This window comes from Cloeon dipterum, chromosome 4, assembly GCF_949628265.1.
Source record: "Cloeon dipterum chromosome 4, ieCloDipt1.1, whole genome shotgun sequence".
In the NCBI taxonomy this organism is placed as follows: domain Eukaryota; kingdom Metazoa; phylum Arthropoda; class Insecta; order Ephemeroptera; family Baetidae; genus Cloeon; species Cloeon dipterum.
This window is the reverse complement of record NC_088789.1, coordinates 25,783,713-25,810,152: the sequence shown is the minus strand read 5'-3', so window position 1 is coordinate 25,810,152 and position 26,440 is coordinate 25,783,713. Positions and strand designations below refer to the sequence as shown.

General features: G+C 38.7%; 6 protein-coding genes across 8 annotated transcripts in view; 4 read left to right on the top strand and 2 right to left on the bottom strand.

The window, feature by feature from the left end:
• The first annotated feature begins 1,782 nt into the window (after positions 1 to 1,782).
• On the top strand, positions 1,783 to 2,487 carry LOC135942468 (uncharacterized). The gene is made up of 3 exons (XM_065488593.1): positions 1,783 to 1,945; positions 2,005 to 2,147; positions 2,198 to 2,487. The coding sequence occupies exons 1-3, from the start codon at positions 1,842 to 1,844 to the stop codon at positions 2,485 to 2,487; spliced, it is 537 nt and encodes a 178-aa protein (XP_065344665.1). The 5' UTR covers positions 1,783 to 1,841.
• A 996-nt stretch (positions 2,488 to 3,483) lies between these two features.
• LOC135943317 (selenoprotein S B-like) lies at positions 3,484 to 5,060 on the top strand. The gene is made up of 5 exons (XM_065489795.1): positions 3,484 to 3,645; positions 4,097 to 4,243; positions 4,301 to 4,413; positions 4,480 to 4,636; positions 4,727 to 5,060. Exons 1-5 carry the CDS (start codon positions 3,561 to 3,563, stop codon positions 4,813 to 4,815), a joined length of 591 nt encoding a protein of 196 aa, XP_065345867.1. The 5' UTR covers positions 3,484 to 3,560; the 3' UTR covers positions 4,816 to 5,060.
• A 2-nt stretch (positions 5,061 to 5,062) lies between these two features.
• LOC135943315 (cytochrome c oxidase assembly protein COX18, mitochondrial-like) lies at positions 5,063 to 8,325 on the bottom strand. Of its 2 annotated transcripts, XM_065489793.1 has the most exons (3): positions 8,205 to 8,325; positions 7,466 to 8,075; positions 6,770 to 7,177 (listed from the first exon to the last, which is right to left on the bottom strand). In XM_065489793.1, the coding sequence occupies exons 2-3, from the start codon at positions 8,057 to 8,059 to the stop codon at positions 6,875 to 6,877; spliced, it is 897 nt and encodes a 298-aa protein (XP_065345865.1). In that variant the 5' UTR covers positions 8,060 to 8,075; positions 8,205 to 8,325; the 3' UTR covers positions 6,770 to 6,874. The 2 variants fall into 2 exon arrangements, with proteins under 2 accessions (XP_065345864.1, XP_065345865.1); XM_065489792.1 differs by lacking the exons at positions 6,770 to 7,177; positions 7,466 to 8,075 and adding an exon at positions 5,063 to 6,122 and having other exon boundaries at positions 8,205 to 8,281.
• A 389-nt stretch (positions 8,326 to 8,714) lies between these two features.
• LOC135943311 (S1 RNA-binding domain-containing protein 1-like) lies at positions 8,715 to 13,929 on the bottom strand. Of its 2 annotated transcripts, XM_065489785.1 has the most exons (17): positions 13,770 to 13,929; positions 13,522 to 13,681; positions 13,386 to 13,485; positions 13,259 to 13,326; positions 13,116 to 13,203; positions 13,007 to 13,059; positions 12,780 to 12,954; positions 12,543 to 12,730; positions 12,373 to 12,490; positions 12,102 to 12,317; positions 11,742 to 11,912; positions 11,490 to 11,693; positions 11,227 to 11,431; positions 10,792 to 11,117; positions 10,222 to 10,530; positions 9,978 to 10,155; positions 8,715 to 9,923 (listed from the first exon to the last, which is right to left on the bottom strand). In XM_065489785.1, exons 1-17 carry the CDS (start codon positions 13,783 to 13,785, stop codon positions 9,571 to 9,573), a joined length of 2,928 nt encoding a protein of 975 aa, XP_065345857.1. In that variant the 5' UTR covers positions 13,786 to 13,929; the 3' UTR covers positions 8,715 to 9,570. The 2 variants fall into 2 exon arrangements, with proteins under 2 accessions (XP_065345857.1, XP_065345856.1); XM_065489784.1 differs by having other exon boundaries at positions 8,716 to 9,923; positions 13,386 to 13,681.
• Positions 13,930 to 14,259: 330 nt separating this feature from the next.
• LOC135943319 (small ribosomal subunit protein uS9) lies at positions 14,260 to 15,455 on the top strand. Its single transcript, XM_065489797.1, has 5 exons — positions 14,260 to 14,349; positions 14,432 to 14,470; positions 14,872 to 15,003; positions 15,065 to 15,179; positions 15,270 to 15,455. The coding sequence occupies exons 1-5, from the start codon at positions 14,338 to 14,340 to the stop codon at positions 15,413 to 15,415; spliced, it is 444 nt and encodes a 147-aa protein (XP_065345869.1). The 5' UTR covers positions 14,260 to 14,337; the 3' UTR covers positions 15,416 to 15,455.
• A 1,828-nt stretch (positions 15,456 to 17,283) lies between these two features.
• Positions 17,284 to 26,440, top strand: part of LOC135941826 (MAP kinase-interacting serine/threonine-protein kinase 1-like) — a 29,615-nt gene continuing 20,458 nt past the window's right edge. The window contains exons 1-3 of the mRNA XM_065487565.1: positions 17,284 to 17,452; positions 19,901 to 19,952; positions 23,035 to 23,125. Coding sequence (XP_065343637.1) covers positions 19,919 to 19,952; positions 23,035 to 23,125 — 125 coding nt within the window. The 5' untranslated portion in view covers positions 17,284 to 17,452; positions 19,901 to 19,918. The remainder of the gene's footprint in view (positions 17,453 to 19,900; positions 19,953 to 23,034; positions 23,126 to 26,440) is intronic.

The window sequence follows — 26,440 nt, the reverse complement described above, 5'->3', positions numbered from 1 at the left end:
AAAAATAAATCCATATATAAGATTTATTAAATTATCAATTTTTAATTAATTGTTAGCCATTTAAATTGTTTTTGTAATTTGGAATCCAGGCTGATGTATTGGGCATAAAAGTAAGAGCCATTTTAATTTAAAAAAGCCATTTTTTTTCAAATTAAATCAGGATGAGTGGCTATTTTCAACGAGTGCAATTTTTCTTATTGTTTATTGAGTGATTCAGTCATTAATACAAAATTGTCTTTTTAGAAGACCGTCTGACAATGAATTGTGATTCGTTAATGCGACGCACTGAATTGTTACGGAATTCCCAAAAATATAAAAAAATGTACCCTTTCTCTTGCACACATCCCTTTTGTTTGCACCCATAATTTCAATTGAAGAAAAATAAAATTTTAAATTGTTGTAAAATTAAAAGCATCCAACAAAAAGCACAATAAGACAAACAATTTCAACAAAAACAACCAAGAGAATAATTTATTTTTAGGGTCAAAACCATAAAACCGTTTTAAACAAAAAAGTAATCTCAAATATTTTTGTTATATTTTGGTATCAATTATTAACTAAAGTTTCCACAAAATTTGTTAATCTATTATTGTTTAAAATAGTTTAATGAGGAATGATACTGGAAAAGCCTGGAAATTTCTTGTTGCCAATGCATAAACTCGTCCCTTATAGGATTCAGTTAAAGCCTAAATTGACCTAAGAAGCACTGTAATTTTTTAGAAAATTGGCTGGAAATTTACCGTGCTTTTCAAATGGTAATGGCTGTCTCCTTACTTGAAATCCGATTTAATTTCAAAACCAAGAGTTTCCCCAATGAGTGGCAAACACCGTTGGACAGATCTCGACGAGAGGAATCGGAATATACCAAGAAAATATGTTCAAGCACAGTAAATTTTGGAGAAAATTGGCAAATTTTGAATTTTTACTGTAGGAAGGTCCTTTTTATTATTGAAAATTGTTGAACAAATTGTTTATCGATCAATTGTGTATGGCATATAACCATGAAAATAATTTTCAATTGTTGCCCAGTATCATTCCACTTTATGATGTATACAGTTTCTCAAGAACAAACGTAATCTCATCAAAAATAATTTTTTGAACGCTTGAAATAGTATATTTACACATTCATGCAATCATAATGCTCTTGGTCACACCTCTCATGAGTCCTTTGAATGTCCTTAGAATATATAAACGTGTAGAAACTTGAGCAAATCGCTACCTTTATCAGCGCTAGAATTGCACGGTTGTGTGCTTGTCTTACACAACCGGGTAGCACGTAAAAATGTGGCATTATCAAAAGCTAGGAAAATCACAGCATATAAAAGATCTCTTTTTTGCTCACACCTCAGATTCAGTCTTTCCTCGTGAAAGGGAATTGCTGAAAGGACACTCTTCAAGATGTTGGTCGTCGTACTCTGCGCACTGGCAGTTACTGTGCCTGCCATGTCGCAAATGCTGCGTAAGTAAAAATTTCTGTTAAAAATTAAATTATTCGAATATCTGAAGAAAACAGCAGTCCACTTATCACATTTAAATTTTGAAAATAGAATAAATTTTAAAGGGTTTTTAAATATTAATAATTTCCCAATCCCTCTTATTGGTTTCTGAATTGTGATACTGAATTTTTCCTCTGCAGCCGCAGGACTTCCCCAATGCAAATCATCGAGCTCGAACTTCACCATGTGCTTGACTGACGCGATTCAAAAAGCAGTTGACATGATGATGCATGAAGGTTTGTTAAAGACATTTTATTTTCAAAAAGCTCTGAGTAAATTTTAAATTTTATTGCAGGCCTACAGGAATACCACATCCAGCCGCTCAGCCCCCTCGTCATCGGCGATATGGATTTTGTGATTGAAAATCCATTCGTCATTGTCGACACTCCGACCCACTTGTCCAACGTCACCGTGGCTGGATTGGACAAAATCAAGTTCCTCAGCACGAGGTGAACATATATAGTTTGCGACTTTTATTAAATTATTTTAATGCAATTTCCTAATTTAGCACTGAATACTGCCGTGGAAAATGTGGCCTGACCGGCGTCGCTTCGGTGCCGATACTCCACATTACCTCATACTTTGATGCCACCCTCAGGGTCTCCAAACATCCCCTGTTTAACAAGAATGGCACTACCAACATTACGATGTGTAAGTCATTTTCAAGTGATGCACTCCAAATAATTTATTTATTTTCTCAGACGACGTGCGTTTCAACTACGGCATGGACTGCGAGAAAATCAGACGATCTGGGGAGGAATTCTTCATGGCCACGAACTTCAAGATTTCCCTCGTTCCTGCAAACGCTACGATCGCCATCGCCATGATCGACAGTGCAGGTCCGAGCGACGTGCTGATGGAAGGAGCGCCGACATGGATGATTCTGGATTCGCTGGACCCGCTCATCAGCAGCATCATGAGCAACGTTTTCCTCACCATTACCAACAAGCTAATTATGTACGTGCCAGCCAACTCCGTTTTCCTGCCCTAAAATCGTGTTACTCCGTTTTATCGGCAAATAAATTTGACTTTTGATGCAAGAAACCTTTGGATTTCTTTTCTCCGAACAATCTCATATGCTGACAAAACTTGAAAGAATTTAAACCTTTTTCCATCTCAAAAGAAAAGATTTACTTAAGAAATGGCAGTTTATAGGCTGGAAAAATTTGCAAATGGATGTTTTTTTAGGAAAAATAACGCTGAAAAAAGTAGTCTTAAAATTTTGATAAGAGTGCTAAGTAAATTTATCAACCAATTTTCAATATAAAACGGGACAATATTTCTATATTTCTAAAGGCTTTCCCTATTTTTAGTTTCAAAGCAATCTTTATTATGGTTCTGTAGGGCTATTTTGCCCCATACATTGCCATTTCCAGACAAAATATTTTTACCGTTTTTACTGTTCACATTCATTCCAATGCATGCATGGGGAAATACATAACACGCCCTGCCGAATCAAGATACTGATATATATTATTAAAAAATTAAATTCCTCTTAAAATTAAGTAATTAAAGTAAAGAAAAGTATCGAGTCATCCTTCCATTCAACACAGAGCCGAGCTTTCATACGGTGACAGCAACATGAGCACTGTGTGTGTTTTTTATGAAAAAATAACCCAAATAACATCATGTTATCCATTTTACATCTGTTTACACGTAGTTAGTTTTCATTAAACAAATAATATCAATAATATTATCATAGTGTGTGGAAATCAAATAATATTTCCCGACCCGCTACTCATTTTAAATTTAATGTGAGTTTATAAAGGAGAGAAAAAGAGTTTATTTTATTGTTGCACCCTTTTAATTTTAATCAACTTTCAAATACACGAAACCGAAATACTCTTTTAAAACATTGAATTGGGCAGTACTTTTATGATTTTGTTGCATAAACAACTAAAATAAGATTTTATTTCTTTGTAAAGTTCATTCTCCCTAACTTACGCCCAACTCTCATGTGTTTTCGCCACGCCCCTATATTTACGCTACGCAACAAACACACAGACAGACGGCACCTTTCGCTAGCACAGTGACAGTGATTCTGCATTAATATTCCACCTGACAATGGGGTCTCAGGGCGAAGAAAGTGTCCACCCTGAAGTTTTGCAGCAAGAAGAACCGGAAATTGTAACCACCATATTAGATGGAGGTGAGATTTGTACTGAATGTCGGAAAACATCGTCCACACATTTTTTGGATTTCCGTGGGTGCCATTGTGAACATACCGAGGTTGAATTATTTCATTATTTGACGTCATAATTTATTACTTTGCATCAGATATAGTCTTGTTTCGATTTAACAATTTATATTTATGCCAATACATCAAGGCTGTGTATCGTCCTGGTCCCGGTAAAATTGCGCAACGTTCAACAAACACCCGAATTTTCATTGTCGAATTGCATGATTGTTGACCTTTTCTTGCAACAAGGAAATTCGCGTTTGGTTGTTGAAAGTTGCGGAATTTTACCGGGACCAGGATGGTAATTATGTACTAGCATGTTTTACTATTATTTGAAAAATGTATCTTCAAGAATTCCAGAGAGAATTGATTAGTTATAGAATATGAACTGTCATTAATTTCTATTTGTCATGACTTGCAGTGGCCTCAATCATGCAGATTTACGGATGGTACATATTCGTGGGCATAGCTGTTGGTATTTTGGCGTGGCACAAATGGCTGAGGCAAAAGTACTGGAACTGGCAGAGAGAAAAGGACGAGCGAGAGTACGCTGCGAAATATCACAAAAGTAGGTAGTTCAAAATACTCGTCTGCATATTTTATTCATGGCGGAAATAATTTTCAGACCCTGACATTGGAGTTGGTAGATTTCGAGAAGAAGCAATGTTGACTGCACGCAGGAAGCAGCAAGAAGAGTTGGCCAGAGCCTCGGCTCTGTACGCGGAACAGGAAAAGGAAGTATGTTTGATAAAACTGTGACAAAATGAAACTGTGTATTTCATTTTTTGATTTGTCTTCTTTTAGAGACAGGAAGAACTAGAAAGACTGAAACTGGAGAACAATCTACAGCGCAATCTTGGCATTAATCCTGGTCGCAGGCTGGGCAACACTTTGGACAGCAATGCAGATGAGGTTATGGCCAATGCTGAGCTCATGAAGAAAGGCCGTGCTTTCAAGAAAGGTGAGCTGGAAAGATGACGTGTTTGTTAAGTCTAGTTTAATCGATTTAAATTTTATTCATTATTCTCTTGAACGTCATTTTCTTTCACAGAATACAATCCTCTTGATGGAGGAAGTGGAGGAGCTGGATACAGGGCTCCCAAGAAAGGTTGTCCTGGAGGTGGCTGTGGTCGCAAGTGAACAAGTATAGTGTGAAAAGAATTTATCTAATATATGTCTTTTCTAATTCAATAATAAATTGTTTGTACAGTCAAGATTTTTTCACGTAATTTGAATGAATTAAATCATTGACTAAAATTTTTGATATAATTAGTGAGATTATTCAAACATCTGGAAAAAGTCTTTAATTATTTTTTAGTGTTACGAAGTAAATGAGTGTTACAGACCACAAAAATTTTATATTAAAAAAGGGAAACGCCATACTACATTAGCCTTTTAATAAACTTATGTTTATTTAACCTGCTTATCTTTTAACAGCCTAAAACAGAAATTTTATAATATTTTACAACTTGAGTCTCTGCCTGAAATGATTGACAAGATTTTGGTAAGGATTGTCCAATTCTTGAGGCGATTTGGGCACTTTGACAAGCCGCCTGAACCTTGGCGACATGATCACGAGGTTGTGTGCCAGTCCGCACGTGCTGGACACCGTCCAGTAGAGGCTCATGCAGCTGGGCACCGTGGCCGCCAGGGGCACCATGCCGACGCTGAGCAGCCTGAAGAAGTTGGTCATGTACCTCTGCAGCTTTCCGGGCGGCTGTCCCGACTTGGCCGTGCGGGTGGCCACCTGCATCTCGACGATGGCCAGGTTGATCAGCCCCAGGGCCACGGGCAGGATCCACGAGGCGTCCGGCACGGTCAGGTTGGGGATCCAGAGGCAGCCGCCCTGCGTGAGCTCGAGGAAGGTGATCTGGGCGGGCACGGCGCTGGCCTCGGTGGCTCCTGCCATGTTCCTCAGGGACACCGACAGGCACACCCACATGGGCAGCTGCGCCCAGATGACCACTGTGGACTTCAAAGGGTGGCAGTTGTCCCGCACGACGCGCTGGTTGAACTGCTTCTTCATGGAGCGGCTGAAGGCGCTCTTCGCCTGCTTCTCGTCCCAGTTGAATTTTTTGATCGCGATGGCCGTCTCGGCCTTCATCTCGGGCAGCAGGTCCTTCATTTCCTGCCGGATGTTTTCCAGCCTGGCGAAGATCTTGTGCTGGTAGACCGTGAGCGGCAGGGTGATGGTGGTCCTCAGCAGGACCGTCGTCAGGCCGATGCTGGCCCACCAGGGCAGTCCGGAAACCTCATGAATGCTCTCGAGCAGCGACTGCGTCTGCTGGACCGGGTAGCTGTCCGCGAGAGACTGGAAGAAGCCCTGAGGGGCGCTTTCGACGTTTCTCCTCTGCTGGACGGCGGGTCCGACGGCTCCTGGCACCCTGACAGTAAGTGACCTTGTGAGGACGGGACAGCATCGTAACACTTGCTGCATTTCTTTACAGCTGCAACAAAAAAATTGTAAAATTATTAGTTGTGAGTGAATCATTGCAGTATTGGAACTTTCAGGACTTGAGTAAAGATAAAAATGGAAAGGGCAGTCTAATTTCAGACTCATATTTGCGACATCAAATTGGTATGAATTAATATGAGCCATTAAACCACTCTAAATTATTCCACTAAGGGAGCTCTTAGGATTTGACCGACGTTTTAATTTTTGGCGAAATTATCGATATCGTGTAGCGGGAATATTTTTTTATTCAACTGAATTTGCGAGTTAGGGAGCTCTGGAGGTTAAAAATCCTAATGGGGTTTAACTGGGAAATTCATTCATCCAGCCTTGGTGATATTTGACAGGTAAACTAGTTGACAAGACAAATCGATAGTAGGGTCTTTGACTTTCCGGAAAAGTCCCTTATTTCTAGGCTTGACTTCAAAAGAACAGGAAAATTCTCATATTTCGTCTACTTAAAAGAAAGACGGCTCAACAAATCATCTCTTCAAAAGCCACTACAAAATTAAGAGCTAGAATATTCTTATAATTATTTAACCTTTCACGTGTAATTTTTGGATACACTATTAAAAATCCGATTATATCCACATTAAAAATTCCACACCTCCTATATCACCACCGCGTTATCATAAACACAAATTATTACTTGTAGTATATAATTTTTATTTATTCAGTGACTTCTTATCTTACACCAAAAAAATGACAAGACAAGGTTCACAACACATAGATTTTATAAATCCAATTTCAATTAAAATTTTCCTTTCCGATGACATAGTTTAAAATATATTTGGGCACATCCATTGTCTGGTCGTCAATCAACACGATGTCAAACATATCCATGAATTTTTCCAGCCGCTCATTAGCGTGGTGGTACAGGAATCCAATCTTGATCATGGCCTTTGGGTTCTGAACTCCGTGGCCCATGGCGGCGTCGCCTTCATTGTCGCCCATCAGAATCACATTTGGTCGATTCGCCAGGAGGGAAAAGTATTCCTCGTGGGCTGCGACTGCACGTTGATTCTTGTTGAAAACGTGAATCATATCACCCTGAAAAATATTTATATTGAAAATCACGCCAGTTGAGTAACTAAAATTTGTTTTTTAATTAAAACCGAGACTACAATATTCAGGTAAAATATTATGAATGTTTGTCATTATTTTGCAGATCTTAAAAAGCAATTTCCTTTCAAAAGCTTTAAAATTTGAAATTTACCTTAAATTTGAAGACAAAGTCATGACCCAGAGAGAAAAAAAAATAAAACCAGAGCTGGCAATAAAAATGATGAAAAAATTATCATTTTAATTCACTCTTTTTCACAGAAGAAATGAAACTACCTGGAATCCAGCCAATTTTCCAGATTCCGAATCCCAGTTGAGAAAATTAGAGATGATTCTGACATTATCGAGCAGCATTTGATGCTTCTCTAGAGCGTGCCGGACGACGTCTCCAACTCCGGCAGAGAACACCAGGACCGGTACCCCTGCCTTCTTCAAGGCGTCGAAAATGTCTTTGGAGCCATCCCTGAAGATGGTTTTTGAGGAGTAAATGTGGTTCTTCAGGTTCTCCTTGGACACGTCTGCACCGAAGAGGAGCTGCTCCGAGTCTTTGTACCACTGGACCATGTACGGCGTCTTCTCCTCCACGCTGAGGTCAGGGTGCACCTCCATCGGGTGGTACTTGTGGTAGAGGACCTCTGACTGCGCGCAGTAGCCGTCGGGAAGCTGCGGCGTCGAGTGGAATATGCCGAAAGTGGTCAGGCAGCGCTCGCCGTCCTCGTGGTCTTTGGTCAGCGTTTGGTCAAAGTCAGAGATGACCTGCAGCTTCTGCGAGTTGCCGTCGATGAACTCTTCAAACACGCTGCGCATGTAATCAGGGTTCTTGATCCGCACCTGCGGCATTTTGATCAGGGCTTCGAGCAACTCGGCCATCGCGCGTCTCTTAATTCTGCAAGCGAGAAACTGCCGTATTCAACGCGCTCGTCAACAGACACTTCAAAATCTCTTTGCCGAAGGATTTCTCTCAATATTTTTGTAAACAGATTCGTAAACGAGTACGTCTGAGGTCAACTCTCACCTGTTTTTGTGCTTTTAGAGCTGCATCAAGAGAGAAATGTCGCTTTTAGATAGGCCGCTATTTGAAGCCACTCGCTCTTCGCTGTTTTAATACTTTTGTCAACATCAAAACATGTGCTTACCAAGGGCGTTCGGTCATTCGCCAATCAGCGCTGACTCTTAGCCAATCAAATTTAAAAGGTTTCTTTCTTCATAATTTTATCTTGTGTGTCGCTTGAATGATAATTTTATAAGGATTTAATCGAAACGAAATATAAATTTAAAAGCATGCTAAAAGTCAAATAAAGATACTAATTATATTGCATACCTTTAGTGTTTAATGTTGCATAATAAAAATGTAATCAAATTCATTACAGAATTATATAAACAATTAAAGTCAAACTTTAGACTTTTACTCAAATAGTATAAATGGTCTCAAAAGAAAGGGTAGTAGGAGTCCATGAACTTTTAAATTATGAAACTTAAGACACCATGAAAAGACGATATAAATATTATCTTTAATTTATTAGACGCCATCGGCGTACAACCTGATTACAATTTTAATATATTACATAATACTATGTATATATTTATCAGACATATTTATTACCCTTCTTTCATTTAATTGATTCTTAGAAAATTGTTGAACTTAAATGAATTTAATTAAGTAAAACAAGACAGATTTCAAGATCATGAACTTAAAGCTTACTTTAATTTTTACATTAAATTTATACAAAACACTGCAATTTGTGATCAATTCACTAAGCTTAGGCAGTTGGTGGTAATTTATGCACACAGAAAATAGAAAAAGAGTTTCAATTGATAGTTTAAACATAAATATCCAGGGTTCGAAGAAACCCAATTTTAAAAAAAAACCCGGTGGGCTGGGTTATACTGGTTAAAACCAGGTTCAACCAGTTTGGGCCAAGACAACTTTGTTTTCTTCACAATTACCATTTCACTGTCAGATAATTTTTTCATCATTATACTTTTCGAAATTTTAAAGGTTTTTATGCTATTATATGAAATGAAAAACCCAGGGTTTAATATCTGGTTTAACCCGGTTCTAACCGGGTTGATAAAACTCGGACCCCTGAACCTATCATTTTGAATTTTGCGAGAGTTCTAGTTGCTGAAAATTAGCACAATTTAGAACCATTCTTTCAGAAGGAATTTCAAATAAAAAAATTAATTCAAGATATGAACCCAAAATAAATCAGTTGATTCAGTCACTTGATAAAGGATCTTGGCGCAAGATAAATATCAAGACATTATTTGATTCCCATTAACAAAAGGAGTGGTGCTATAAAAACTGATGAGTAGAGAAATTCACGATAACTATTCACCCTCACTGTTGAGGTTTTTGAGTCGGCAGAATAATGAAATGTTCATGATTGAAATGCAAGACCAATCCTCTTCCTGGCAACCTCAACATTCAGTACTTTGACCTCAACTCTCTCCCCTGTGACAAGCTTAGCGCCATTCCACTGACTGGTGTGCAGCAAACCACACTGGCCGACTCCAATATCGACAAAGGCACCAAAGGTCGTGACGTTTTGCACGCAACCTGTGAATGTGTCTCCAGGCTTCACGTCTTCTATTTTGGTGCAGCCTGATCGGAAGACAGGCCCAGCGTTTTTCAGTCGAATGTCGTAAGCTGGACCTTGCGTCAGGGCCTCAGTCAATTGAGTCACAGCCTGCTCATCTTCCACCCCAATTTCAGTCGCAATCTTTGCAGCTCCTAAATTAATAATTAAATCAAATAAAATTTTGCTACTGTCACATTTGATCTTACCGGCAAAGGTAACATAATAGCTCAATTTGTGAATGAACTCAGGTTTTCCAAGGTCCTCCAGCTCAACCCTAGCAAGTCTGATCAAGTTCATCGCTGAAGTGTACGCTTCTGGGTGGACATTGGTGCTGTCCAGCAAATTGGGCATGGGGCCTTTCTCGACCTTCACAACAGGCACAGCCTGGTAAAGAAAAAAAATAAAATCAGGCTGAATTAAGCTCAGTCCTAAATATCAAAGAGCAGCTACCTTATTTCCTGGCCAAGCACCAGCTCTGCTGGAAGGTATCACCCTGACAAATCCAGCGCACTGCTCGTACGCCTTTGGCCCGATTCCTTTGACCTCCAGAAGCTGTTGCCGCGAGGTGAAGGGTCCATTTTCACTCCTCCACTGCAGCAGATTCTTAGCTTTGGTCTCATTGAGGCCGGCCACCTTCTGCAGGAGGTACACAGAGGCCGTGTTCAGGTCCACGCCGACAAAGCTCACACACTCTTGCACCACCTCATCCAGGGTAGACTGCAGTTTGGCCTCAGCCAAATCGTGTTGATACATTCCCACCTGCAAAGTAAATTTATTAGAGAGAGGAAACGAGAAAAGCCAACAAGTCTTTAAACAAATCCTCTATTTATAATAAAAATTAAGGGTTTAGAAACAGTTTAAGTTATTAAAAATTATTTGTGAATTAAATAACACTTCTCATCCAAAACAACATAATAAATTAAAAATAAAATATTTCCCGAGATAAAATTTTCATAATAATTATTGTTGGCTAAATACGAATTTAATCTAATTTGAAGCAAAATAAATTCTCAGTCTCACCCCCAAGTGCTTAGGTTCAATTTTGACAAGCTCGGCCAGAGGCTCTTGCAGTCGTCTGCCGATTGAGACAGCGCTAATCACATTTGGGTCCAAAGAAGGAAATTCCGCTTTGGCCACGGGACTACATGAGTAAATCGAGGCTCCCCTCTCGCTGACAATGGTGTACGAGACCTCGACTGGGTGAAATGCCTTCTTTTCGATCAACTTGCCAAGCCAGGCACATGTTTCAGCACTTGCTGTGCCGTCGCCGAGGGCTATCACTTTGGCCGTGTACTTTTTCACAACTTCACGCAGCTTCTCGCAGGCTGGACTTTTCAAGCTGCTGTCTGAAAAATCAGATTTAATTTTACATTGCGCATTGCAAAATTGGCAAACCCTGATTTTGACCCTCCGTCAAATACATAATTTGAAAATGTCATATTGCAGAATTCTTACCTTTAAAGACAGGATGAATAACGTCTGTGTGTTTGACCTCTCCCGACGGAGAGATGACAGCAATCTTGCAGCCGTGCAAGAAGCCGGGATCGATGGCGAGGACAGTGGCACCCTTGAGTGGCGGCATGAGCAGGATTTGCTTCAGATTGGACGCGAACACATTGAGACTCTCCTTTTCGCCCATTTTGGTGAGTTCTGACCTCACCTGATAATTTAAATTCCAATTTAAGTTTTAAAAGACATTCAAACATTTCGATCATTACATGTCTTGAGATGGCTGGCACTACAAGTCGGTCCCACGCGTCCAGAAATGCGCCATGACAGATTCTGCCACTCCTAGTGTGGCCATAGCCAACACAGGCAAACAAGGTTTCACACAGTTTTATGAAAGAATGTTTCACACTCTTTTGAGGCACAATCTTGATGGAGAGGATCTTCAAGTTCTCGCCTCGATTCAAAGCCAATGCCTGCAGTTAATAATTAGATAAATGACCTGATTTGGTAATGGCGCTAACCGTATGAGGGCGAATGTATTTAACTTTGATGGAGTAGTCCAGAAACTCTTTGAATTTCAGCTGGTTCATCTGGTGCTTCTTTGCATCCACTGATTGCTTCTTATTGGCCCGCATTTTCTTGCTTTCCAGCACGATCTCATGGCGAGGGCAGTTTCTTATGAAGTCCAAGACCTGAGATTGTAATTTAAAAAAATGTAAATTGAACAGTTTGATTGGTGTCCTGTCAAAAGATCTGAAATCCCTAAAACTCAATAAAATTTTGCAAGGAGAAATTTGTGGCTATTCCTACAAATAAATAGGAGCTGACCGATTTAAATGTTGGAGTAAAACAAAGAGACAAAACTCAACCATCTCACTTACAGCTTCGTGTTTGCTGATGACTTCTGCAATGATGTGCATGATGCCAGTTTCAATTTCCTCACAAGACCGAAGCCCTTCAGTGTCTTTTCTGATCATATCTTGGATAATGTCAGGTCTGTCATCACCATTCAAAACTTGATGAGCAACTTGCTCCAGTCCCAAACTCCGCGCCCTCTCAGCTAGAGTGCCTTTTGCCTGGACTTTGAACTGAGCCATCTACAAATAAATTTAATTAAATTCCTAATTTAACTCTCTGATAGTTTCAGCTTACGATATCATCAAGCTCTGACACGCTTTTCGCGGCTAAGATGCTCTTTCGAACTTGTGCATTCATCCTACCCTGCTGCCGAATTTTGGCCATTGCTGATTTAGCCTTTTCCTTGACAGTCCTTAAAATATAAAATTAGTAAACCGAACTGGAAGATTTAATCATTTGTGTACTTTAACTCCTGGTATGCATCTCTGACCACCCTGAGCTGCTCCGCCTCCATGTTGTTGGTCAGTCCCCGCCGATATCGCGCGATGAACGGAATGGTGTTTTCGTTGTCAAACAGGGTAATCAAATTATTGGCAACTTTTGGAGCGATGTTGTGGTACACGCAGAGAATGTCTGCCGAATCCCACAAAACCTAGCAGAAAAAATAATTGCTAGATCAAGAATTATTTAATGCAACTCACCACACAGTCATCATCCTCATCAGCCTGCGCCGAAGTTGAGGCAACAGCTGGTCTGGCTTTAGCCTTGAGCGATTTATTCGCTTTACCTTTTGGTGATATTTCTGAAGAAGCGCAACGCTTCTTGGCCTTGGCACAAACTTTCTTGCTCATGGTTCTTTTAGCAGTCAGGGAAGGCCTGTCGACATAAAATATTAGGAACAATCCTGATTTTTTTAAATCTTTTGTACCTGATATGAGGTTGTGGAGTTTGCACTTCTACAATATCATTGCTGAGCAAATCCTGATTTAACAAATTTTTAATCAATCCAAAGTGAATAATATAACTTTAATGAGTACCACAATTTCCACTTGGTTCGCTTGATTTTCAATCCGATGATTTCTTGATTTTAAGGGTGACAGTTTAGTTGGTCTTTGGCTCGGAGAACTGATAATTTTATCATTTTTAGTGGCAAAGAGTGAAAATTAATAAACTGCAATACCTTTTGCATGTTTTCTTGTTACTGATGTTGTTGTTGTTGTTTAACTTTGCTAATTTGTTTACTGGACCCTTTGTGTTAATTACAGAATTATATTTCCACTTTTCAGAAAGAAATTCAACTATACTACCAAGCTGATAAAGTCCTCTTCTATATCAGGTGTAGGTCTTGCACGCAAAGCTTTCTTGCGTGGGACAGGCTGCTCCACTAATATAATGTCATTATCTGAAGGTTTGGACTCTACCGCAGGAAAATTTCCCGCCGAACTTCTCGTATTCCGTTTCCCTTGCACGGCCTTCAGGTATTTTTCGCTGGCTTTGGCAGGTTTGACCTCAATTACAGATTCTTGATCGCTTTCGTCCAGATTTATCGTCGAGTTGAAGCTGTCTCGTCTTGAAGTCTGCCTAGTGCTGATGAGGTGGTGACCTGTGAAAGTGAAATTAAATCACTACATAACAGCTCTGGCAAGTAGCCTGGATTGAAATTGGTCGGGCATGACAATACAAAAACTCACTCGAAGAAAACGGCATGATATCGAGGATTGAACTGCAAAGCGGCTTCCTGGCGAAATGTTAAATGCAAAATGTTTTAAAAGCATTAAAACACAAACAGTTGACTATGCTAAATAGGCTGCATAACTGCGTGTTCGTTTCGAAATGTTATTATTATGTCTTTATTTGAAACTTTGCGTTTTTTACCGGTCAATGCAGTTTCAACGCCATCTATGGGCTACTACCACGATGAGAAAGAGAACGAATTTAATTTTCCCGCGTGAGTAAAGATGGTGGCTGAAACTTATTCCAATATGGCATCTTTCAAAAAATTTTAAAGACAAGCTTTTATCCAATTAATTTAGTTAACCTTAATTTATATACAATATTTAATTAAAATACACATTATTATTCCCTTCAATTTCAAATTAATTGATAAGAGCTTACTTAAAAAAGGTTAAAAAATATTCCGAATATCCATTTACTTTGGTGTTAAGTTGGCCAACTGATAAGCCTGTGAGAGTTGTAATACCAAACGCCATTGTGCTTCTTCTGCCTTCTTCGCTTCTTCCACGCGATCAAAAGTTGATCATGAACGCCAAGGTAAAGCTAGAACCAATTTTACGCGGTTTCTTTCTATTTTAATGTTATCCTTGTGTCTAAAATCGTTCATTTCCTTTTGCAGAAGGAGCCTATCCAGTCGGTCCAGGTTTTCGGGCGCAAAGTAAGTTAATAATTCCACTTGTTTATCCTCGCCGGCCATGTGCTCCCGCATGTTGTCACGCCGCTATTTTCCGAATTGAATCTCAATCTTTCAGCGCTCAATCTGTCTCAATTGAGGCCCAAATCGTGTTATTTTTAACGATTGTTGACATTTTTATCGCGGAACCCTGCATGCTGGGTCTTGGGTGGGTTGATGCAGATCGGCACTTTCTGCCTTTGTTTCCCATCAAAGATCCCTTGGAAGGGGCAAGGCAGGCACTTCATGCACACATTGCAAGATACCATTTAAAAGTTTGAAGATCATGGATTTTAAAAATAAATTTCTCTAAATATTTAGATTATGGATTTAAAAAAATAATCTCCTTTTGCATTTTGCTTATTTTCAATTCATGTTTGTTACAGAAAAGCGCCACTGCAGTTGCCTACTGCAAATTGGGTAATGGCCTGATTAAGGTTAATGGCCGACCTCTGGAGCTGGTCGAGCCACGAATTCTGCAATTCAAGCTGCAGGAGCCAATCCTTCTTTTGGGAAAGGTTAGTAGCTTAAACTTAAACTGCCAGTTTAAAGCAGTCCTAAAACGTTACCCTTTTGCAGGATCGATTTTCTAATGTGGACATCAGAGTCCGCGTGAACGGAGGTGGTCACGTAGCACAGATCTATGCGATCAGACAGGCTATTTCCAAGGCTCTGGTAGCTTACTACCAGAAGTGTAAGTTTCTTTTTTAATTAAGTTTCGTAGTCTCTTTTTTGAGTCTCTTATTTGTTGCTTATTTAACGAATTGGTTCATCCTGATTGCAGATGTCGATGAGGCGTCGAAGAAAGAGATCAAGGACATCTTGATCCAATATGACAGGACAATGTTGGTGGCAGATCCCAGACGCTGCGAGCCCAAGAAGTTCGGCGGTCCTGGTGCTCGTGCCAGATACCAGAAATCGTACCGTTAACTTTATTGTATATTCCAATTAAATCCTGAAAATTTTCAAATCTGGTGTATATTTTAAACGAACACCTTCTAAATTAATTTACAACTTCCATCGGTTAGCACCATCAATAGTCTCAACAACTGCTTGATTGTGGACTTGATTCTCAAAACTAACAAGCAGCATTATTAGATGACATATTTAGTCTAATTAGTTAACCTCAGCCCCTTTCAACCCTTGCTATAATTTTAGCTTAAATTTGCTACTATTAGCATGCATTCTTGGGGTTTTAAATTATTTAAAATAATCAAAAATAATCTTCATACTACTATGTACCATATTTCTAATTTGAAAAAGTTTTTTAAATTTATTGTAAAAATTCCAGCATATTAACTGTTTTCGAGGGGGGTCAAATATAACAATTTGGGAGTGGAGGGTGAGCATACAAGATCTCTAGCAGAAGGAAGGGGCACAATTGATAGTCGACTTTAGACCATATTCATGAAGTGAGTTAATGATTGACTTTTTAAGAGGGAAAACAGGATAGAAATTGCTAGCTTTTTGACCAGGAGTGAGTTTGCGTCCCTTATTTTTATGCACCTCTAGATGTGAATATACACTAAATTAATCATATTAAAAAATGCATGGAAAATCAACAATTTCCTGTTAATTAGCAGTATAGATGACTGAATCATATTATGCCTCAATCTGAAGCTATATTATTTTATTCCTGATTCACATTAATTTCAACAATCTTAATCACTGCATTAAAACAAATAATATAAATAAGATAAAGTACACCTACTCCCCGTTTTTATTTCACTAAAATATTTTTTGACAGTTTTAACCAGCTGTAATCTCCCGAGGAGTTTCCCAGCGATTTTTACCAGTTTTATGCGGTTTATCGCAATTAATAAAAAAAAACTCGAAATATACTAATTTTACCATTAAAACTCATATTAAACGTTATCTGAAAATCTGGGGTTCACGGTGTTTAGTAATTTAAATTTCCGTAAATAAAATTTTTTCTAAACCAAATTTTGTGAAACTTTTGCCTTCAAAAGTTTGCAAGAAAGCTAAGAAGGTAAAATTCAATAGCTGCAATATTTGTTTGCAAAAATCCGGGAGAAATTAGCCGTAAAAAACCGGATTTGCAAACAACCGAATTATTCCCATGCCCTGGTTCTAACACATAATATAATCGGGGTAAAAGGTTGATATTTCTTTTTCAATTTCATAGATGAATTAATTTTAAAATTTGGAAACAGGCCGAGTTAGAAAAACACTTGTAAGTATATCCCTTTAATGTCACGTACCGCCCGGTTTTAATTTTTTGATGCCCTCAAAGATCTTTTCAAAATTAAAATAATTGTTGATTTTTTAAAATTTAATTTCTGAATTGAATTTTTCGGGATTGATAAAATATTTCCACTTTATACAGCTCAAAAGCCATTATTCAAGATTATATAAAAGCGAAATTATAGATCACGAGAAGTTCTCGATCGTAAGCAATAAAACGTATTTCAATTCTGCAATGTTTTTGCAACAAAAATGGTTAGCGGTGAAAATAATCAAAGTCATTTCAAAGAATTCACCTATTGAAAAAATAGTACGCTTTCTTCACAAGTTAAAATAATTTTAAGGCGATGATAAAGAGTGAAATTTATCGGTCTACGCGCTTAATTGTAATTGAATCAATTCCAAGGGTTGAATTATTTGCAAGAGCAAAAATCTGACCGTTGAGTGGCAGAGGCCAGGGGGCGTGTGCGCACAGACGGGCGGGCGGCCACTGGGCGCCTAGCTCTGGCCGGCGGCCAAGGCGTGTGCGGCGGCGGCCCCCGTGCTAAATGCGTCTGCGTGAGTGAGCAACGTGACTGAGTGAGTTGCCTTGCGAGAAGATCACTGCCAGTCGCCCGCCGACCATCCGCACCGCAGCACCCCTGAATACCAGTGCCGCTCCACTCCACACTCAACTATCTTCACGCGTCTGCCTGCTGCGCCCCTGGCCGACCCCAACAGCCCCTCGCCAGGGCCGCGACCGTCTTTTTGCTTTCGTCAGAGGTATGTTCTCTGCGGGGACTTTCGAATTAAATTTCTGTAGCAAATTTCATCGGTTCCAATGAGTACTGTGAAGTTTTATTTTGCACAAGAATAGAGTGGAGATCGGATTCCTGTAGTGTTTTTTTTTAGTTAAATTGAATCGGGTACTGGTTTAAAAATTTAATTCTACCTTATATTTAGGAGTTTCTAAGTCATCTCGTTTAAGCTATGAATATTCTAGTTTTTTATGTGGTTATCTTATAAGTTGTGTTTATCTCACAATTTTTAATCCTTGCAATCATAATTAGTTACATTAAACTGTCAAGAGCCTATAAATAATAGGGATTTTCCTCCTGTCAACAGCCTTTTTCAAGCCACAAATCTCTCTCTGCTGATCGGCAATCATATCACTTTGAATTTGTATAATTGTGCATGCAAATCCAAGCGACGAGCACATTATACAGTCTCCTTATTGAAAATCACGATTTATTTCGCCACAAGGGAAATTTGCTCACCAAAATCATTGAAACCCGTTTCAAGAAATTTGGAAAAATCTGAAATTTAACTTATAATGTTATTCTTTGGGCCTGATTCCATTATTGCACATTGCAGAGATAAACTGTTGCAAAATTTCACAAACTCAATGAACTGTTTATTATCTGTAGTCAACAATGCAAAATGTTCTTAAAATTGTTGGCCTGTAGCGCTCTACTTTAATAAATTCTTGGATGGGTTTTTATATTGTTAATGCAAATAGAAACAAACTATTATGTATTTCCGGTCAATTTTCATAAAAAGATTTTTGTTTGCTTCTATATACATATTTGTTTAAGCAAATGCATAGTGGGGCTTTCATTTTATCCTGAAACGCATATGACCCGAAAGTAAACAAACATTTGCATCCTCTTCATTCAGAGACTTGCAATGCTCTATAAACTTTCAAAATTTATGAGAACATCATATTTTCCGTGCATTATTTTCAAAGAATATGCTTACTCTCCTGCTGAAATAATCTCTCTCACAAACGAAATAAATATGATACGTACGTGCAAGCAAGGCGACGCTCTCACACTTGACTGGCGCCGTTCTGTGCGCTCACAATTTATTAAGAGTGGCGAGGATTTTAACCCTTTTGGCACCAAGCTCTCGTGTTGCAGTCACGTTTTAAAAGTCTTTTCGCCGGCGGCGCGACTAGAGTTAATTTCTTCCGCTCACGTTTTCAAAACAGCTGAGTTTTCATGGAATGAAATTTAAAATGCTCTCTTCACGTAATTAATTTAATCTGCAGAATTTTCGTATGTACCACGAGACACTAATTCGATTCAAATAAAAAGCGTATAAACCAAAGTTAAAGGTTTAATAGCTATCTAATTATTTTTTAATCATTTAAGATTAGTTTTGGTTTGTCAGAACGAGCGTTTGTTTATCAGAAATAATTCGTTTCAGATAAAAAAAAACTAGATAATAATTTTAATTAGTACAAAGTTCAGCCAAATTATGATATGTGTCAGATGACTTCTTGAAATTAAAATTTTGACAGCAGCAAAAGCCGCAAAAATACATTTTAAGCCGAGTTTCAGTTTTGCAAGTTGACGTGCGCTATGTTCGTGTTGTTTTTAAACTTGAAGCTGCCTTCAGAAGTACACATGAATTATCCTTGACGTACCACCTTCGAAAAGCTATATTTTTGGCACGGACACACCAGCCACCAAGGGGCGAACGACCAAGCAACACAAAAATATATTTATATTGGACTTTTTGGCACATATTGTGCCCTTTTGGCAAACTCTTTATTTGTTTCCGTCGACTGCGGGCAAGCCAAAAATAATACCATACTTCCCATGGGGCATATTTTATTAAAAAAGATCGGGACCGCTCAATTTTTCTTTAGTAAGCAGAAAGAAATCTTTGAATCTGATTGTGTCTTAAAAGATTCACAGTCTGCGCGGCTTGAGCACAAGACGTACGTCAATAATCTGCGTCATTCGAGGAAATATACCGAATTTTTTCTCCCTTTGACGCGGCGTGTTGCGTGCGGGGGTGTGTCGCGGATTGAGTAAACACATTTCATTCAGCAGGATGTGGGATTATTGCAGGGCACATGGGCAGTGCGTTTCTTTCTAAATTTAACCGTTTTTATATTTTGTGTGGTCGCTGTTGCCGATGTTAAAAGCTTTTTTATTTAGTCGCGAGCGTCATAAAACAAGAAAAGCAAATCTCAATAGACGTTATAGTGCTGGAGAAAGGAATTTTTAACAACTCACTCAGTCAGTGACTCGTCGAAAATTGTTTTCAGGCCACTGAACGGCATAAGTCTATCAATTCAAAAGTAAACACGAAATTAAGTCTTCAGAGATACTCGTTTCACCATGATAAAATAAATTAAATAATTAATGAAATTTTATGTTTTGAATTTATAGCATTATTTGATGCAGCCCACGTAAATCAAAGTGTATATTTTGCTTTCAGCTGTTCGCCAGCGGCAAGATGATCAAAGTGGACGAGACTGACCCAGTGGGAGGTAAATGAAATGTTCTAAATTGTATACACACACTTGAATCTAGACCGTGCAGTGCGGAATCTTTGATCGCTCCTTCAATTTCACAGCGCGATTTTTCTCTCAAGTGAACTTTACTCAGGGAGTTTTATTTTTCATTTGTATCTGCCCTTGACGCGATATGTATTTTAGAAATTTGCAACCTCACGGAACAAGCTGCTCTAATTATTATGTACTTTCCATACTTGAACCCCCGCGCGTGTTTGCCAGTGCAAAACGCATTATTAACAACAATGAGAGAGTGCAAGCCGCTAAGGGATTGCCTCACTCGCAAGTTCCGCTGGCCACTCGCCAACTCTGCAGCTGAATTCCTATCTGTGCAAAATGTGCGTTCTGATGTGAAATGAGAAATTATTTCTCGGCTTTAAGGAGTCAACAACACAATAACTGATTTTACAACGAATTTTGCAAGTTTTTTCAAATTTTAATTCTGATCAAGATCATTTTAAAAAAATTTTAAATAGAAAATACTCGAAAATTCTGTGAACCAGGTCCAATTAAGTGATCAACTGATCGGCCTTCTCAACGTTTTTGCCGCCTGACGTTTTCGTATTCTATAAATATTTGCGCCAATTGGCACTGCGCTCTGTATATGCTCCGATTAAAAATCGTCTCTGATCGGCGAGGGAAGAAGCGAAAAATAAATTCACACTCTCTTGCTAGCGACCTGCTTTTTACGAGACTGCCTGCATGTATAGACATTTTGCTGTTTTTACTGCGCCGACAGCTGTGTTGGAAATGCCAGCCAGAGCGCGAGAGCGAGACTTGTACACACGGTCGTCTGAAAGCCACTGTGCGCCGCTATTAGCGCCCCCGAGACTTGAGATAAGCTGCCTACGAGAGCAGCTCCATATTCCTCAAAGCTGGCATTTGTCCTCGTTTCGCCAGCCACCACTCGTGTTTTCATTCATACGATACTCATGTCTGTTATCGAGGAACACGCACCGCCATACAATTTATTTACCGCGCCATTTAATAATAATATCCGCTGAACTGGTTTCATTCCTTTGCGAATCAAAATCGGCCGAGTTCAAAGATCTGGCGGGGCTCTTTGGATTCCTCTCGCCGAGCCCGATCGAATAAATACCAAATTTGAATGCCTAGGTCAAGGACAAAGGTCACTTTTGTTAATTTTTGTTTTTAATTTAAGTTTTGGAAAAGAGCTGAGGATTTTGGAATTTTTAAAATGTGCTTAAAAGTTGATTCATTTACATTTGTAAGCTTTTGGGAAAGTTTTAGAGTGGTACTCTGTTTTGTTTTCGAGAAATTACGCATAGAACTTGAAAAACGTCGAATTATTCGTCCTTTTCGTGCTTTGCAATTATTGCCAACTCCAAATCTCGAGTTCTAACAAAAATAATTTCAAAAACTGCCCACCGTTAGACTCGTCTTGACCTCCCCTGACCAGCCAAAGGGTTTAGGGGGTGCTTACTAACCCCCTTACAACCCCCTTCTCTAATTTGAATGGCAAAAATCAGCTAATAGTTAAGCGCTGCATTTAAAATTGCCCAAATCTCACTTTAAATTGCCTTATTTCCAAATAAAAATAAGATGCAGCGTTTGAAATATTTTTTCGGCATTTACAAAATAATTTAAAAGCAATTTTGCGGTTGGATCACCTATACAAACCAATTGGAAATTTACGGACTGCTCTCGCAAAAATAAGCAGAAACGCTGGTTGATGAATTAATTTGCGCGGCTAATATTCGGCTCATTAGTGCATCCATCTCAAGCTCTCGGGTACACACCATTAATCAGCGGCGAATTTATTTTGGCGAGCCGAGCGTGAGTCAGAGGCGCGCTCCCGTGCTAAAATGCGCCACGCGTCTCCCAAGAGTCGCACCTCGAAATCACACGTGACCGCATTCCGCGCTCTCTCGCCTCTATGAAAATCCCACCTAATTGAGCTAATTATAATTACCTCGCTCGCCTTCAATGAACGTATTTTGAAGCAAGAAAACACCAACATTACTAATTATCGTTTAGGCGTGATGAAATGATTTAATTTCAGCGTTTTCTCCGAGTTCTGTGGCACTCGGAATCGAAACAAGGATTTTTTAGTCCGAAAAACCGACAGTCTTGCTTCTAGAATATTTTTTAAAAGGCCCTGGCATTTTGCAAAGTTCTGAAATAAATTTTATTGTCCTGTAAGTCAGCGGGGGCCAGCAGATGTGCGATAAAATTGGTTCGCACTGCGCAGATCCAAGATGGCGTGTGAATGTGGGAAACAAAAAGCTCTCTTTGGATTGCCGTACGAGTGTCAAGAGCTTGATTTTACGATCCAAAAGACACAATTAGTACAAGTAATGCAAATTATTTCACAATATTGACGAAAAACTTGGTTCTTTTCGCGCATTTTCACGTGACCGTTTTTTCGCGCCATTCTCCACCGGACGCCATATCTGCGCGTCGCACGAATCTGGCCCCCGCTGCTGTAAATGAAAATTGGTACAAATTGCTGCAGTTTAGAGCAAAATTAGTATTATTTTTTATTTGTAAAATATCCTGGAATCACATTGAAATTAAATATGATGCATTTCATGCAAATTTTGAATCGTATTTATTTTTCTTATTAGAAATTAAGTCCTTGAACGGGACTAAAATAAAATTTTCCTCAACCTACAAAACGTTGAATGAAAAAGTCACTTAAATATTATTAAATACATATTTCACTCTTCTAAAGAAAATTCTGGCATTAAAGCGTGAAATTGTGTGTTTTAAGTAGCTTTTCATGCAAAAATAGAACTCGGAGTGCAAATAAAATCATTGGTTTTATATTGAAAAATGGCAAAAATTCCAAATCGCTTTCCCTTTTTCTGATTAATCGAAAATTCCCATTTTAATAGGGGTCTAAAATTAAAATCGCTCATACTAGCTGAAAATTTTGAATGAAAGAGTGGCCGCTTGAATTTCGAAATTCTACTTCTCTTCTCATCTCCCGGCAGTCCTTCAAAGTTCAGTCCGTTAGCCCTTGAACCTCGCGGTTTAGAGCAGACGCGCGCGTTTGTCTTTCGATTATGTAATTTGTGTCACTTTTGTGCTGCAGAGTTGGAGCCAAGCTTCCCATACCACGGGGTCAACTTCAGACGGAATGTCGACATGAAAGAGTTCTACGATCTTCAGACCGAAGTTGGCAGGTACGGTACTAATCAGCGAGTGGCCAAGGTCCAATGTCACTCCCGCAGCGCAGAAAAGGCGCCGATCGATGCATTTATCAATCCTTGGCAAGCGCGGCACGCGGCGCCCAATATAGGCCGCGCATTTAATGAGCCGTTACCATAAACAAAGCCCGCACAACTGAGAATTTGATAATTTATTGTAACGCTCAAAGCCGAAGCGCCGACCGGGTTTTACTGACTCGCCTAATTGGCCCTCGCGCGGTTACTTAAGCAGGACGGAAATCGCGTATATTATTTAGTCCAGACGTCTCGTAACATGCTATTCAAAAGTAACCCTTAGGCAAGACCGTCTGAAGAACTTTTGAAGTGTAAAATTCAATAAATAATTGTTTAAAGTTTCTCTCCGTGTTTCTCATGGCAACGAATGAGTTTTTGAAGTCGTTAAAAGGTAGCCCCATCACTTCTGCCTTGAAATTAGTTTTTTTTCTGAAATGGGAATTTATTGACTTGGAAACAGTTCATTTAATATCCTGAAAACCAACACTGGTCCTATTCTGATTGCTACAGAAACTTAATAGTATATAATTAATTATTTTTCTAATTTCTGTGGACAAAATATTTATTTTAATCAGAGGGTTGAGAATTTAAGACATTTTTAATAATGAAAAATACCACCATTCACCATTTTAGTTCAAACCGCCAATAGGTGGTGCTAGCGGTTACTTTTGAATTTAAAGCACATTTTTAGTTGCGATTTCAGACTCAATTCCTCACTACTTAAAATAATTTCTTTTTATGTGCTCAACCCAAATGAAATAATTACTTTCGCCACTGAAAAATCGGATATAAATTTGGAGCCAATTTCGGACTATTTTAGCCGACATTTTTCTCGCAATTTTCTTGCCTAAATAAATTCATTTTTATTTTTTAACAGTAATTCACGAAAGCATATTTTTTTACTATATAGCGGTGGAACGTCCAGAGCAAGGCCATTTCAAGGCTGGACCGCTCGACACCAGTTAGACGTTCCACCGCTAATCTCGAAAACTAAAAACAATGTCATGGTGAATTTTTTTCAGTAATTTTACCTCATATACACGTAGCTTGATAATAAGAATAAAAAGAGAAAAATCAAACGTGTGCTTCTTTGATTTTTTCTTTCTTTAATTAAGGTTTAAATTGCTAAGTTTTAAAGGTCATTAAAACAAACTTGTTAATTTAAAACGCAGCTCACTAACATTTTCGTTTTTTGGGGGTTAATATACGAAACTCAAAATATCTAAAACTAGAAATGAAATTAGTCGGAATTCTGGTGCATTGCGCACCCCATACCACCCTTCAAAATGATACCTCACACAACGTAAATCTATCCAGAATATAATATAATGGAACACACGGCCCTTCATGGAATCAAGAGGTTTTTAATATTTTGAAAAAGGCCTGAAAAATATCATTTTGAATGTTTTTTAAAGTTTATTCAGGCCTCAATAGAAATTTAGACTACTTTGGGATCCAAAGACGCTAAAATAATTTGAAGTGTGGCTCAGACGTACTAGATTGGCAGCAATCTAAAAGTAAAGAAGGGGAGTTAGACAAAAAAAATCGACCTAAATAGACAATTAATCGCGTGTTTGCCAAGTTTGGCCAAAATACTCTAATTTCCAATTCCAAAATGTCTAATAAAAGCAGCATTCGTTTAGAAATGCAGGAAAAATTAATATCATAGTGGGTTTGCCTTATATATGTTTGAAAGACAATAATTATGTTTAGAGTTTAAATTTTTAAACGTAAAATTACGAGCTCATTTCCCCTTCAACGAGCGAAGGAATTTTACACATACAGAAAAACCAGTTTAAAATGCATAAACTTCATTCCATAACTTATTTTTGAAACTGAGATGTTTTCATTTCTCAATCCGGCGAGGAGAGCCATTATTAATTACGCTCGGTAGTGAAATTTAAAGCAGACATACCTGCAAGCCCTTGCGGCTGACAAGAGAGAGAGAGAGAGAGGGAGAGAGAATTAAAGTGTTTTGGATGCGGCGCCAAACTTTTTCACGCTTTGGCTGTTATTCAAGCCGTTTGCGTGCGAAATTAAAAGAACAACGCGACCAACGACACGGCCGCGATTGTCTCATCTGATCTTGGGCCTCGCACAATCTCCGTCCGTCCGCCCGTCCGCCGGATCAAAGCTCTTTTTCTACGCCGCGCGCGCGCTTGCAAAATTTATCCGTGCCCCAAAGGAGCCACAGCAAAAGGAATTAATTCTTGCGTCATGTGTTTTCGTTGAACCGCATAGGAGAAATTATACATAGATTCAAGGACTTATTTATTTTTGTGGTTTGTTTTAGATAGTTCGTTCTCCATCGCAGCTCGCAGTAGAGTTTTGAAATAATATCTGTTGATAGGAGGAATATAAAGTATAAAAGAGAGGAGATTGTGGACAGAGCCTAGAGTTTTTTTATTAGGAACGTGTAGAAAATAAAAATAATTAATGTTACAAACATGATTTAATTAGAGTTTGTTGGCACAAAGGCTAACTTTTTAAATTAATATTATTTAGCACATTAACGGCATTAAATGTTTTTAGGACCTATTTGGAGGAACTATAAAGTCTAGCCCTAAAAAATTTTGAATTAATAAATCGAGATTAGGTAAATGAAGTACAGAACAAAAATGAATTTAATATGCTTGATTTAAATTAATAAAGAAAAATCCCCGTATTTCCCAGTTTCACGAAACAATAACTCACAGAAAAAATATTGATTTTTACAAATTCCTGTGCAGAAATAATTTATTGAGCCTCTCTGTCAATACTTTGAACAGTGGAGCTCACAAGAAACAGCGGGGTCCAGATGTGCGATAAAATTAGTTGCCACTGCGCAGATCCAAGATGGCGTCTGAATGTGGGAAACAAAAAGCTCTCTTTGGATTCCCGTACGAGTGTCAAGAGTTTGTTTTTACGATCCAAAAGACACGATTAGTTAAGTAATGCAAATTTGGTCACAATATTCACGAAAACTTGGTTCTTTTCGCGAATTTTTACGTGACCGTTTTTTCGCGCCATAATTCACCGGACGCCATTTCTGCGCGTCGCACGAATCTGGTCCCCGCTGACAAAAATGAATTCAATGCTTAATTTAAATTAATAAAGAAAAATCCCCGATTTCCCCAGTTTCACGAAACAATAACTCACTGAAAAAATATTGGCTTTTACACATGCCTGTAAAGAAATCATTTATTGAGTCTCTCTGCCAATACTTTAAACTGTGGAGCTCACTAGAAAATTTGATAGAAAAAAATCAGGATCTATCCTAACAATTGAATTAGAGAC

Excerpts from the sequence above, each read along its gene's own strand:
- LOC135942468 (XM_065488593.1), top strand. The coding sequence starts at position 1,842 with ATGGATTTTGTGATTGAAAATCCATTCGTCATTGTCGACACTCCGACC. Across the intron at positions 1,946-2,004 it reads ATCAAGTTCCTCAGCACGAG|CACTGAATACTGCCGTGGAA; the intron begins GTGAACATATAT and ends TTCCTAATTTAG. Across the intron at positions 2,148-2,197 it reads CACTACCAACATTACGATGT|ACGACGTGCGTTTCAACTAC; the intron begins GTAAGTCATTTT and ends TTATTTTCTCAG.
- LOC135943317 (XM_065489795.1), top strand. The coding sequence starts at position 3,561 with ATGGGGTCTCAGGGCGAAGAAAGTGTCCACCCTGAAGTTTTGCAGCAA. Across the intron at positions 3,646-4,096 it reads AACCACCATATTAGATGGAG|TGGCCTCAATCATGCAGATT; the intron begins GTGAGATTTGTA and ends CATGACTTGCAG. Across the intron at positions 4,414-4,479 it reads ACGCGGAACAGGAAAAGGAA|AGACAGGAAGAACTAGAAAG; the intron begins GTATGTTTGATA and ends GTCTTCTTTTAG.
- LOC135943315 (XM_065489792.1), bottom strand. The coding sequence starts at position 6,112 with ATGCAGCAAGTGTTACGATGCTGTCCCGTCCTCACAAGGTCACTTACT.
- LOC135943311 (XM_065489784.1), bottom strand. Across the intron at positions 13,060-13,115 it reads CGAACCAAGTGGAAATTGTG|GATTTGCTCAGCAATGATAT; the intron begins GTACTCATTAAA and ends TTGTTAAATCAG. Across the intron at positions 11,913-12,101 it reads TCATCAGCAAACACGAAGCT|GTCTTGGACTTCATAAGAAA; the intron begins GTAAGTGAGATG and ends TTACAATCTCAG.
- LOC135943319 (XM_065489797.1), top strand. Across the intron at positions 15,004-15,064 it reads CAATCCTTCTTTTGGGAAAG|GATCGATTTTCTAATGTGGA; the intron begins GTTAGTAGCTTA and ends ACCCTTTTGCAG. Across the intron at positions 15,180-15,269 it reads GGTAGCTTACTACCAGAAGT|ATGTCGATGAGGCGTCGAAG; the intron begins GTAAGTTTCTTT and ends TCCTGATTGCAG.